The sequence below is a fragment of the Pleuronectes platessa genome, chromosome 11 (assembly GCF_947347685.1).
Source record: "Pleuronectes platessa chromosome 11, fPlePla1.1, whole genome shotgun sequence".
NCBI classification, from domain to species: Eukaryota; Metazoa; Chordata; class Actinopteri; order Pleuronectiformes; family Pleuronectidae; genus Pleuronectes; species Pleuronectes platessa.
The window spans coordinates 22,378,963-22,393,747 of record NC_070636.1 but is presented as its reverse complement, the minus strand read 5'-3'; the positions used below and the strand labels follow the sequence as shown (position 1 = coordinate 22,393,747).

Below are 14,785 nucleotides of genomic sequence, written 5' to 3'. Positions count from 1 at the left end.
CTACTTTCTGATTGGATGAGAGAGACCACCTCCGAGTTAATGTTTACGTACAGGAAGTGGAACCTGCTTTTTTTTTTTTTCAGAATAAAAAAATCATTTAGTGTTGGATAAAAGAAAAAAATATTTTTGATAGTTGAAATCATGTGATTGCTGTTTGGATGAACATTTAACTTCACTTATTAAATAAGAATAGTTACTATGTTGGAACAACCAGGCAGGATATTCAAATCACTCCTCAGCTCATTCTGGCACATTAACATTAAATATTTCCTGTATCTTAATATTGCTTGAATTTAATTTTGGATTAAGATGCACTTAATTGAATACAGGCGTGAATTATACAATTAAATTTTGAATAGTGTTTTCCCTTCATTGAATCTAATAAGAGACCTAGTCCATTCACAATACTAGCCCATGCATTTAAAATGTTTTGGACCCAATACCACAGAGCAGGGTCTCAATTCAGGGGCTGCATCCTTCAAAAGGATGCCGTCTACGCAGGTCATAAAGACCATCTACTTTTTGGGAAGGTGAGACCTTAAAGACCGACCAGGAATGGGATGGTCTGGTCTACAGTGGCTTTCTGTGATCGGCGTCACCAGCTCATCCCACCCTTAATGCTGTTGCATAGCAACAGAGCTGAAGTTGCCCCTCGGTTTTTATTTTTTTTTACTATTTTTCTATTTGCTTGATTTGAAGCCTGATACTCAAATGCTGGAGCCTTCATTTCTCACGTATGGAAGTTTGCATTTAAAGGAGCCTGAGGAATGGCACAGTCTGGTCGCGCTGCTCTGACTTGGTCTGAGGCCTACTTCCTATTGGATTAAAGTAGAGATGCAGCCCCAAGTTAATCTTTTACATAACAAGCGTTGACTACGGAAATTGTCTTTCTTACCTTAATTAGCCTTCTTAGATAATACAGTTACACAGTAATGTATTTAAAGTAGTGGTTGGCGTTAGAAGAAGTTACATGTATGGGGTCATTCATATACTGCTCAATGTGACTCTTTATGAATGACCTTAGAGAGAGCAGTTGACTTTAAGACTTTACTCAATGACTAAAGCGCCCAGACTTACTTATCATACTTATCCAGACAAACTTATCATTTCATCATGAAGATGGTCCCACAGCTGCATGAAAGAAATGATGTGTGTAAAAGTTTTGCTCAACGAATATAATTTATTTGCAATTTTATGCAACAGCCAAGTGTTCTTTTTACTGTATTTTCCTTAATTCGCAGTGTATATATTGTTATTTTGAAAACTCACAAAATACCATAACAACATTTGTTGTGTATTAATGTATTTTATTCCATGGGATTATGTTGTATTACATAGGGACACTGAGTCTGAATAATAAATGACAGATGCATATATATCATAAACAATTGTCCACACATTTGAATCAATACATATAAGATTGGTTAAATAGCCCACTTGAAATGAAGTATGAGCAACATGAAAGAAAACTCTCAGAGCCTGTCCCCCACACATTTGGAAAAAAACACTGTGTCTCTGTTCCCTCCCATTAAGTGAACTCCTCCTGTTGTGATTGGCTGATAAAGTTCACAGAGGGCCATCCTTGTTTACTGGCACAGGTGAGGTAAGAGTGCCTCCACCAGAACCGGTGCCAGCCAGGTTAGGTTTGAACCACCCAGTTTTATCAACACTCAACTCACTTGTCCTTGCATGTCTTGCACACACCCACGTGTGCGTGCGTGCGTGCGTGCGTGTGTGTGTGCGTGTTGTGTGTGTGTGTGAACAAAGGCAGGACGAGGTCAATCCTGAGTTTATGTACTATCAGTAAAATTCATGCACATCTCTCTAGTAACATCCAGTGGTTTCAGCATAAAACTACAAGACACACATGTACCATGAATTAATACTGGATGTTATTGTCTGTTGTGGCTTGATCAATCCAGACAGACTGTGAACGAGTTCAGCGTGTCAGACTACACGCTGACGCTGGAGTGTCTATCTTTTTTGTCTACAACTTGTCCACTTTTCTTCATAAAACTGGTTGTTTACAAAACATGAAGTAAGTACTGTTCATTCAGCAGGTAACTAAACAATAAGATCAAGCAAAGTTTCTTTCAAACTAAAACTGATAACTGTTACTGCAATTTGTTGAGCAAAACGGTAGATGGCGCTCTAAGAGCATGCATGATGAAGGAAATGGAGCATTGATTCGTTAATTCATTCTTTAACATGTCTAATGAATGACCAAGTGTACAGTCACCTCCTCTGTGTTCCATTTAGGATTAGGGTTAAAGCACATTCATGTCAATACTCACATCTTACATTAAATTGAATGGATATGCACATATACAAATGATTACTCTATTTAAATGCCAAAAGAAACATGGTACATTTATTTCAGGGTCATTTTAATGAACGAACTCTTGATGATTTGCAGTTTATCAGATTTGATCACCATTTCATAACACAGTGAATTTTATCTTAACTATACTGCAAATTATCTGACAGTTTTGAATTAAATTGCTTATATTTGTATTAATTCACTTAATCTGAATATAATATAGATAATATATAATAATTATATAATAATTGATTTTCAAAATATTCTTTCCCGTTATTGTTGACTTTAATGATGCATATGTGAAACTGCGAGTGAATTCATAATAGCCTGCTCTCATTTAAAATGTCTCCATGTTAACATATTTCCTCACGTCAATTTCTTATGGTGCACTATTGAGAAAATTGAGGCTTAACAGTTCACAAAAATCATAAATATTAAATCTGGTGGACTCACCGTTAACACTCATTATGATCCACAGGAGCAGGAGACTGTTGAGTGGAGTTTTGTTCTCTGCGCTTCTGACGCCTCACAACATAAAACCTCACCACACAGATTAACACCACCACAGCCGCAGCAGCAAAAACCCATACCCAGAGAAACCCTCCAGCAGGTGCAGAAGACGTCTTCAGGCTATTATCAACAGCGGGTTTGGTAGCACGCACACTTACAGGAGTCGTGGTGAAAAAACTCTTTCTGTCTTTTGCTTTGACGCATCTGTTTTCTTTTTCCATTACAAATCCTTCTGTGCAGAAGCACTCAAAATTTCCAAATGTGTTTCTACACTCCTGATCACAAGGCCGTTCCTCACATTCATTTATGTCCTCACAGAAACTCAAGTTCCTGATGTAGCCATCAGGACAGAAGCACTGGTCCACACTATGTCCTACACATGGGCATTTGCTCTCGCCACAGTGCACTTTGCACTGCTTGGGTTCTTTGCTGTCTCGGATGTATCCTGTGAAGCAAGAACATATATAACCTCCTTTTACATTCTTGCAATCCTGCTCACAAGGGCCTGTTGAGCAGCCTTCAGTACTTCGGAAAATAGTTGGATCTGATAATTCCTGTGCCCGGCACGCGTCTTTGTGCTGTGTTCTGCACAGATATCCATCAGTTTCCTCTGAGCACAGTCTCTCTGTCCACTTTTGATCGTTTGAAAGTGACACACAGTGCGGAGAGCAGACTTTAGTGCTGTGTTTCCAGGTGTCGGAGGATGGGATGAAGCTCTTCTGTGTGCTACCAGAGATCCACTCATAGCCTCTGAGTGGAGATGAGAGGTTGCTACATGCGCTAGCTGGTAAACGCAGTCCGATCCAGAAGTTTCCAGACAACTCCTGACTCACAGTGTGGAGGATGCGCCCATCTGTCTCAGGATCAAATGTCAGTAGTTCTCCTCTCCTATCTCGACATGCCGTCTCAGCTGTTCTGAAGTCCACTCTGTCCTGGTTAACAGTAATACAGTCCCCACCAGTACAAACAGGCCTACAGATGCCTGCCTGCTTCATGCCACACCCTGCCTTTAAAAACAATAATAAAATAACTGACATTAAAATAAGTATAATCATTGGCAGTTTGAGGAAGTCCATGATGTCGCACAGAAGATCATCTTATAACGTCGCCAGACTAAAAGCATTGACGTAGATTCTGTGTCCAGTAACTCCGGAAGCCTCACCCCTCAGGGTTAAAGACAGGAAGGAACTGAGATAGAGTTGGAGTTGGACTGCTGGGTTCAGTGGAGACTTCATTTTATACAACATACACAGGTTTGATAGTCAGAGTGCATTTATCATTACATCATATTTATTTTACAGCAACACAATCACCTGTGCAACCTCCCCTCTGTAAGTAAAATGTGCTTGATTGCTTTTGTCTATAAATGCCCCATTTTTTTCATAAATGTAAATGTGCATTTACCCAAGTGCAGTATTTAAGTCACATTACTTCATCATTTTGTCACTTTATCTTCACAAAATTTCAGATGTAAATGGGAACATAACATCTACAAACTACTAATTATAGATTGAACTACTAAGGACTATATCACTTCAACCAGCGATAGCGTTAATGTAACGCTTACATTTGAATGCTTTAGTGAGAATAGCCAATCGTGTGATGATATAACAATGGCAGGGGGATCATCTGAATATTGCTCCTGTTACTGCGCTTGGAGGGGACCAGAGTAATTAGTAGGAAATATGGCTGCTGATGATGAGACATATTTCAAAAGAAGCACAATGATCTTGGCATTAAATGAAGTCCTCTGACCCTAAACCATATGTACATTTTCACCATGTCAGTAAACAAACAGCAAGCAGCCAAACCAATCCATCAGTTCTCTACATACAATCAGTCTGGTAACACAGAGCCCCTCACATACCCTTTGAAGGAAAACCTGCATGTATTTACACTTTGTGTCATGTTTTTCATACTTTTGTTTTTACCCAACTTGTTTCCTCTCTATACTCTGTCTTTCTATCTTTTACTCTGATTTGTGATTTGATATGTAATCAATACAAAACAATACACCGCCTAACTTACAGAAAGTGCAAAGACATAAATTAGATAAATAAACATAATGCACACAGTGTTCTCCGAAACCATGAGGTCATAGGTCATCAGTGGAGATGGACTCGTATAGTTTCTCTAGACGTGGATCTAGGCCCGATGACACCCAACAGTAACCGTCTGTTGTTGTTTTGTTCTTGGCTTCTTTTTTGGAACGACTGCATCGAAAAATTGCAGCAGCTAATGTCACTGTGACGAGCAGGAACAGAGGGATGACTGAGCCGAGGACACAGACTATGAGCCTTGAGTTGACGGTCTGGACCCAGCTTGGCGGCAGGGACACGTTGCTCTGCTGACCGCTGTGTGTAACGTTCCCCAGGTCTGGAAGTGGTGAGTCGGTAGGAGGGGACTGGTGCTGGAGCTCCACTGGGGTTCTCGTCAAGGACCGGGTGAAGTTCTCATGTGTTCCCTCATCAGCTGGGTCATCTGATGGAGCAGCTGATGTTTCGGACCCATCTGGAGCGCAAGTCCATCCATCAGTCTCCAGATGGAAGCCCCCTGGGCACGAGCAGGAGAAGCTGCCTGCAGTGTTGATGCACATGTAGTGGCAGGGACTACTGATACATTCATTTATGTCTACACAAAAGTGGCCATCCTGGGATAAAGTAAAACCTTGATTGCAGTAACAGGAAAAGGATCCAATATTGTTCAAGCAGCTGTGCTCACATCTTGACTGTACGCACTCATCCACATCAATGCATTCACCATCAACCATTTTATAACCGTCTTTACACTCACATGTGAAGCTTCCCAGTGTATTTACACACAAATGATCCCCACAGGCTTGTGACTGACACTCATCAATGTCAAAGCAGTTGCGCTGGTTTTCATCCAGTTTGAACCCATGTGGACATTTGCAGGAATATCCAGACTCCTCCATCACACACTGATGCTCACATGTATCAACCCTGCACAGGTCTTTTATCCTGCAAGAGAGTCCATCCTCATCTAGGTCGTAACCTTCTTTGCAAAAACATTTAACTTCCCCTCCATCCTGATGGCATGAATCTTTGCATCCGCCATTATTGATTGAGCAATTCTGCTCTCCTGTTTTGCAAAATGGGCCGGGGTCCGTCCATCGAGACCCCTTACACACAGAATAGTGAAGCTGTTCGTCACTGCAGATAATAAAAGCATAAGTTCCCAGTGGAAATGTTTTCAGGTCACTTCTTTCTGGTCTTTTTGAGAAGGGCACTGTGTAGTTTAGTTCCCCAGACCCCATCAGAGTCAAAGGTTTGCACATTCCCTTAAAGTAAAACTTACATGCATAGAAAGTCAGGCTTTTGCAAGCTCCAGCTGTCCACTTCAGTTGATTCTGACCCAGCATGTAACTAACCCTCACACATCTCTCTGTGCAGGTGGAGACAGGTTCTTCTCCCCAGTTGGAGTACTGGGAATCTTCCTCCCCAGATGCCCACATGAAGCCCCTGAGAGTCTTGTCAGCCAACACACACTTCCCTCTGTTCAGTTTTAATCCAATCCAAAATTCCAGCCCCTTGTCCTGACGTTGTCCTTTGATCTGTGAGAGAAGCGAACGCAGCACATTTTCTTCTTCTGTGTCTCTGATCGTCATCAGATTACCTCCGTTGTGCACACAGTTCTCTTGGGCCATCGCAAAGCTCACCTTGTCCATATGTATGGTGAAGCAGGTGTTAGACATGCACAGAGTCTCATGGTCCGCTCCAGATAAACCTCTCACACTGTTGATGAGCTGCAGTAGAAAAATCCACAACATAGTTGTTGAAATGATGAACGAAATTAGCTGATATCCAGAGGGTCCCTGCAAGTTTGGCAGTAAAATTAGACTAATATGTGGTTAACCATTCGTAACCAAAAAAACAAGTCATGTGGTTCTGAGACTAGCCGTCAAGCTCCAGTATCCTGTTTGCAGCACAAACCAAAGACGGAAATCATGTTTAGCAGCACTTGTAAGTCCTTCCTTCCTGCCCTTTTCTTTCCAGTTCTGTTTTTTGAGCACATAACAATGGCAGGCTCCACAGTGTTATGACTGGTTCGCCAGATGTGTCCGGCCCCAGCAGGCCTCGGGCAGTTACTCCCTTAATTGTTGTGCCTCACAATACATGCACATGCAGGGGTCAGAGCCTCAGAGACACAGTGACATTACGAGAAACTGCTGCAGAGAATGAACCCATGACATACACATTATTATTGATAAAGGTAGAGTTCATATGATAATCATCCATAAAGGTTTTTTAATAACCAGGCACGTAAGAGTTTCATTTGTGATGTTATAAGTGACTTTAATGTTGTGATCAGGAGTAAAGATACAAAATATACGTTTGGTTCATTTTATGGTGATTGTCTCTTCTGTAGGAAGTAAGATATGAGTGGCCTGCACAAAGACTGATACAGGACCTGACTTGTGGGAATTATGGGATTTCTAGTCTCTTTATTTATATGAATACCCCCGGTAAAAGATTGTTCGATTGTTCACTCACAGCAAAATCCAAAATCTTGGGCAAACCTCAGTTGAACTTTCCAATAAAAAAAAACATACACCCATAACTTAATGTACACAAACACTGTCCATTATTTGAGCCAATGCTTTGACATTTACACTGTGAGATCCCTCTCGTCACTTTTGTATTCGTTTCTTCATGAGGATTTAAACAGTTGCTATGAGTTGGAGGAAACCTCATTAACAATGATTGTTCACAATGCAACATGGACACATTTGTGTGAAATTGTGTTTTCTGTTTGCACTGTTTTTAGATGGCAATAAGGGTCAAGGACATTCATGTAACCACAGGAAGTACCTCAACTACAATCACAGGAAAGGGTGAAAGACACTCTCCACCCACAGGCAGTTAAATAGAATCTACTTAAAAAATGTAATCTGCAGATTTATTCCTTTGTTTCATTTTTTAGGAATTCCAAGAGACAGCCATTGAAATCCTACATCACATTCACACAATAAACAATTAACAAGATGGACATCAGTTCAGGATAATTTTTTTTAAGTAGCACCAGTGAAAACTCACACAATGACACATGTTATGTGTTCAATGTTTTCCATACATTCTCAATAATTTTTCCAGTTCTTATTGACATTAATATAGTGTAATGTGTGCTCTGACACTACTACTATGAATAATGTTAATACAAATAATAATAATAATAATAATAATCATCTTTATTTGTATAGAAATGCAGCTCCAAGTTTATAACATACAATGTAGACGCAAATTTAAAATATTTTAAAATGTAATTCTAAATTTAAAGAGAACAGATTGAAGAAACATTAGGAACACTAGGAATTGTAACCTGGTGATATGGTCACAGTAAAGACAGATGTTTTAGCGAAGGCTGTGGTTCAAAACATCTTCTTTATGGACTGAGAATTTAAAAAGCTTCATAAACAGCAATACTTATTGATGACCTTTATTGATAAGCATGACTAGGAATTTAAGGTAAGGATACAAAAAAAAAGGAATCATGGTTTGATCCAAAATCCTAAATGTAACCTGATCCAAATTTTTGACGCATTTAGCAGTCCATCATATTGTTCCAAAAAAGTTCATCTCAGCTGTTGCAGAGGTTTCCATAAATGGGTTGAACTTGCTCTGCTATCACTTTTTTGTCTCTTGAATGGACGTTTGTCTGTTTGATTTACATCTATGTCTGGATCTCCTCTTAGGTTTTGGGTGATTATCTCCTTGTAGAATGAAACCCAATAGTTTCTTTTCTTTTTTTACTGCTTTTACATATTCTTCTCATTATTCTTATAACAGTGTGCAGTCCAGCATCCTGCAGTACAGCATTCTCCTAATAATCCATCAGATGGAGTAGTAACTCTGTTCCAACACTGCCTTCTTAAGTTCACATGGTTTGTAAGTGATCAAATAAAGTTGTGCCTTTTGTAAACTTCATTCAAGATTCAAGATGTATAAGTCTATCAATGTCAAGAATCTGAAATACTTTTTGTAGGGTAGCTCAACAGTAGCAAAACTAAATGGCTTAAAACAAAAAACAATAATAATAATAATATATAAGATAAAATCTCCAGATTAACTGGAGGAAATCTCCAGCAGAACCAGACTCAATGTTGGCCGTCATTTGCCTTGACCGGTTATGGGGTTAGAGGATTGTTCTCAAACTGTGAGGGACCACTACTGAAGGTTCGATCACAGTGTAGCGACTGTAACAAGGCCTATCAAGCCTTTAATTTCTCCATGCGAAAGCAGTGTGTCTGGGGCCGCAGTAAGGGAGACCGAAGCCTTGTGCACGATAAATAGCCACAAAGAACATTTTAACAACCACTTTTACGGGATTCCCAGCCTCAGCAGCTGCAGCATTTAACCATCTGATGAAATTTGTTCTAGCTTTTTAAAGAGTCGAAGTTGCTTGGACACACACACTCTAACCATAAGCCTCAATGTTCTAGCATGTTCTGACAACACCAAGGAGGTACGTACCTCTATTTTTGCCTAATTTTACCCTAATGTGAGATATATTTTATGTGTCCCAAAATTGATACCACAGCAACAAAGTATATCTGTAGAATACAGCATGAATGCAGCAGCAATAACGACACAGAGCCTTCAGTTCCTCATCCAGACTGCATCTTATTCAAATTAAACACAATTTCCAGTACAAGTTTCTCTGAGTGTAACTGCATTTTAAAGTGCATAAAACATACATTCAATTATTATGTTGTCTCTTTCCTCCAAACATCTTAATATACATTATCACTCATAAAGAAATATAAACATTTACAATATAGACCTATTGAACATTAGATTATAACTGGTCTTTATAAGGCACAATAACAATACATGAATTACAGAGTCTGTGTGTGTCGGAGCTGAACTACACACTGTAAAGTAAACAATATACTATCGCGACCCGCCTGCAAGACGACGTGCAGGTAAAATAAACACCTATACACGCGAATGTAGCCCCGCCCACCTAGTGCGCGAGTGTCTCCCCTCACTGCCCAGCGAAGTTTCTGAGTTTTACAAGTCTAAGTAGACAATCAAAACAACATCAACATGTCTCAATGACACGCGTGGTGATCAAGCGAAGTTTAGGAGCTAACGTAGGTGACTCTCACCCACTACTAACCTGTAGAATACAGGATGAATGCAGCAGCAAGAAAGACACGGACCATTCAGTTCCTCATCCAGACTGCACCTGGCATGTGGACGAACGTTACCCCCAAAGAGAAAGTACGGGGTGCAACTGCTCCCGTGCCAAACGTTCCTCCTGAGTGCTGCTGTCATTTACTGATTTCTCTAATGAAACTACTGAAATTACTGTCAAAGTAATTAAATACAATATTTTGGGCCGTACTACCGTACATACCACATATAGAAGGGGGCGCAAAAAACTCTGCCCAGCAAAAAAACTTGCAACAAGTGGCGCCCTAGGCAACCGCCTATGTCGCCTTTAGGAAAGACCGGCCCTGATTACACCTCTCCTCAGACCTGTCTGAACTTGAACAGGCATGCAAATGACTGACAGCTTGGCTCACTGTAAAATGAATAGGTCTTAAAAGCATTGATAGATTGAAAAACCTGGGAGGTTATGTAGGTGTAGTGCAAACTAGATGAAGACCAAAAAGAATTCAAATTTGAGTGAAAGTTGAAAGTTATTGGAAATAAGAAGTTTAAATAAATTCCAGAATGAACTGAAATACATAGCTGTTAACTTGCATAGCTTAAAAAATGTATATGTGAGTGTGTGTGTGTGAGAGCAAAAGAGAGAGAGAGAGAGAAAGAGAGAGAGAGAGAGAGAGAGTTTATAGCGAAAAGTATGAAGAAATAGGTATAGTTCAAGGAGCTGATGGTTTTGAAGAGTTGAAAACAACTCTGCAGAAATATTAATATTAATATTTATAAAATAATACATGTTTGAAAATAGGTGAATGTAAACGTAAACAATAAACTTCCTGAACAAGCTGAAACTTTCAATGTTTGAATGGATGAAATCAGCTGAGGTAAATGGGACAATATGTTTGTGTGTGTTCTTTATGTATCTTTGTGAAGACAATTTTAAGCACAGACATTTCATTGACGACATTTTGTCTGGTCCTCTCTTTTTCAAATGTTTGTTTGAGGGTTAAGACTTGGTTTTAGGTTTAGAATTAGGGTTGGGCATTTAGATGTCATGAGTGTCCTCACTAAAATAGAAGTACAAACGTGTGTGTGTGTGTGTGTGTGTGTGTGTGTGTGTGTGTGTGTGTGTTTTAAACTGAACGGATAACCTGTCCTGACTGTGTTTGAGAGATAATTGTAGTTTCTCTATGAGTATAATATAATACAATATATATATATATATATATTGATATTGATTTATTCTTATCTGGTTAGTTTGTTGCAATAAACTGATTCAGATCTGCAATTGAAAGTTTTGGTCTCTCATACTTCGAAGACAATACACCTTTCAAATAAAGTCCATGATACTGAGCATGGTACTGTTGGGCAGGCTTCATATAATGAGGTAAACTTTCCATGGAATCACAAATCACCCGAGAGCTGTGTTTTTAGGTGGCCTGTGTTGTTGTGAAGTACATCATGCAGACGTTTCCTGTATTTGTATAAAGGAGGATACACCCCAACTTAAATCACAGGAAGTAGCAGTTGTAACACATTCCACCACACTCTCTCTTACACACACACACACACACACACACACACACATACAGCCAACCTCAATGGAATCTCTATGGACACATAAGATTTGTTCCCAACAAAAATTAAGTGCACGTCAGTCCTGCATAGATGTGTTTTACGACAGTTACTGACTTAAGTGGTTACACAACGCGAAACCAGTGGTACGTTTGACATACGTGTGGAGCAGGGTCGGCTGTCCAATAGGGGGATAGGGTGCCGCCCTCCCAAAGGAAAAAGGAATATGATATTATACTTATCAATTAAGTTAATTATCATTATAATCGTCTTTATTATTATTTAAATTATACAAATTCTCAAGATGTTTTTTCTGCCTGCTGCCTCTGAATATTATAGTCCAATCAGCTGCAGCGTCGCGTCCTGTTCAATAGTAGTACCGGGCTATTTCAGCCTTGTTGAAAATCCCCCATACTCTCAAAGACTTTCCGACTAAGAAAGTTTTTTTTCAAACTGCAGGCACTGCAATGCAATCTCACTAACTTCCAACAGGGCCCACACTAACGTGCTTTCATCATACATAAAATGTGAGCGTAAACGTCGCTCACAAATTGTCATCATACCAGGCCATCATTTGAAATACCAGGACTGTGGGAAAATGTGTGTGAGTGCTCCAAGACAGTACACACACCCAGGCCCCGGGGGCCCGCGCCTACTCTCTTGCTCAGAGCGTTACACAATGAGATGAGGAGCGTTAACGTGAAGCAGCCAGTAAATTGACCGTGTTGAAGAACAATGGAAACATCAAAAAATCCGAGTTTCACTCCCGTCAAAGTTGCTCAATGATCAGCGCTGCGGCTTCATGATCAGTTAGTTTGGTTTTACTGCACCGAACAACAGTGCATTGATACACCACACAGCCAGCAGGATACGTGCCAAGCAGCGTTGTCTTCTTGCAATAAATGTGGAGTGTGCAAAAGGAGGTTGGTGAGTGAAGAAACACGATGAAGAGTATTACCTTGGCTCAGTTAACAACACATTATATGATGATAAACATAACCGGTGAAAATAAAACTACAAGAAAAGCCCTATGCAGTGAGCACGGCACACAGAGTCCCCATCCCCATCTTAAGAGCAGTAAAAGAGGAGCTGGGCTGATGGAAGCCAACGAAATCATCAAGGTCATAACAGAACCAACTAAGTGGTGATGGTGCCTGTTCCGAAAAACAAGAGTAATGTACAAGTACACGATATTTGCACTGGAGTACAGTACTTACAAAACAACTCTAATAGGCACAAAGACCCGTTAAAAATGTGATGTCATTGAATATAAAGGTTTATTTCAACCTTTATTTTACCATAAAGATGGTGCTTGATGAAAAGTTAATGAGGCACCAGTATTAGCCAAGACCACGAATGTGTTCGCTGATTAGGACTGAGCCTCTGGAGACCATGAATATCTATACATCACTTTTGCCACTTGGTTTATGAAGAATCTCATGACTGTGGATTTGTGTGTGTGTGTGTGTGTGTGTATGTGTGTGTGTGTGTGTGTGTGTGTGTGTGTGTGTGTGTGTGTGTGTGTGTTTGTGCTCCAGTAATCTCTGCTCTCGCTCCCCTGAGCGCTTGCTGATAGCATACTAAATCAGACATCTCTACAGTGCTGGACCAACTCTCACTCTTTTCTCCCCGTCCCTCACTCACACTGGCTCTTTCCTCCCCACTTCTTCTTTTTGAGAAAGAGATAGATCCCTTGCTAAAAATCCAGTCCAATCAGAGAAAGAGAAAGAAGTTCATGTGAGTTTTGTTTTCATTCAGGCACCTGAGTCACGCAATGAGGACTTGATTTCTTCGAGTCACTGAGCATCTGTCATCAGAGTCTGTCAAGCATCCATCCACAGCCATCCTCTGCCGGAGGCGTTTTCTTGTTGGGCTTTTTCTAGTACAAAGCTCCACTATTCGATGTCGAAATTAGTATTTCTTTGAACTTTTCTTAAAAGTCGCTTGTTCTCAAACGTATGAGCCTGTCTTTGTAGGACAGAAGATGGAAATTTAGGGTATTCCAACGCATCAATCATTTATTTCACAAAGACTTAAATTTTCATAGGGGAAGTCGAAGAAATGTATGTGGTTGTCAAAAGAGAGTAAGAGTTACTTTTAGTGACTGATAACCACAAAGACTACTTCTGAAGATCACTATTGGGGGCAGGTTATGATTGACAGCTGAGACTGACTCATAATTGGTCAAAAAGGTGTATTGCTTGAGATAAAAGTCTAATACTGGGCCAGATACTAGGAGTATACTTCTTTTCCAACACGTTAACTCCATTGTGACTGGAGTCTTCCATTGTTGGTCAAAATAATTCACTGGAAAGGGTCAGAGTTCAATGCATTAGAGTTAATTATTTTACAAAGAGAAGTATCGAAGCTGTCACACCGTGATTTATAGCCTCATTAGCCTGTTGAACTGTTTAACTTGGATCTTGTCCCAGGGCAGGCCGCCTGCAGTTTCTGATGACATAAAGTATAAATACATAAGCTTTCAAAGAATAAATGTGTACAGAATTTTCTACAACAGTATCTGTGGGACCTTGCTACAATGGCTCCACATCACAATCGCCACTGAATCCCAAATTGAGTGATGTGTGATAGATCGACTTTGTCCAACTTAATTTACAGTGTAAGAGATAATCGTGTGTGTCGTAAAACACACAGATGGTCTGCTTGTGCACAAAGTGAAAGGGCTTCCTTGTGCAGAAAGTGTTCTCTCTCTTTATACCAAGCAAATCTGAAAATGTAATACCAGGGTGCAGGGGCCTGTCATCATGTTTTTTTAACTCAAGACAAGCACATGCAGCTTTCCCTGATTTGCATAAACTGGTATCTCACAGGGAATGTGGGAACTCCCCCTTCAACCGATTTACTCAGAAGTGTACATGAACATGTACAGGGACATGAACGAGCATGTTTAACCTTTATAATCGTCATTCCTTTATATTATAATGTACTGAGTCATTTGTCAATCACCACAGATTATAGTTTATTCTTTACAGAACAAAACACTATGTAAAAATAGCGGGGAAAGATGGTCCCAGTTATATAAGGGACTAAAATTGCAAAGGAGAAAGGGAGTCACTGTAATCCCATTAAAGGGCTCAGTAATTAGAGGGAACATTTACTTATATGAATAAAGTGGTCTTTGTACTCGCAACTAAGATTTGTGATGCTATGATTAATATAATAAACTATATATCATCTAGATTTTCATGTTGAGGCCCATCAGAATGTATATCCATATATTTAAATTACC

General features: G+C 39.9%; 1 protein-coding gene across 1 annotated transcript; it reads right to left on the bottom strand.

The window, feature by feature from the left end:
- Positions 1-2,178: 2,178 nt before the first annotated feature.
- LOC128450362 (complement component C1q receptor) lies at positions 2,179-6,816 on the bottom strand. Its single transcript, XM_053433772.1, has 2 exons — positions 4,928-6,816; positions 2,179-3,926 (listed from the first exon to the last, which is right to left on the bottom strand). The coding sequence occupies exons 1-2, from the start codon at positions 6,618-6,620 to the stop codon at positions 2,776-2,778; spliced, it is 2,844 nt and encodes a 947-aa protein (XP_053289747.1). The 5' UTR covers positions 6,621-6,816; the 3' UTR covers positions 2,179-2,775.
- Positions 6,817-14,785: the final 7,969 nt, after the last annotated feature.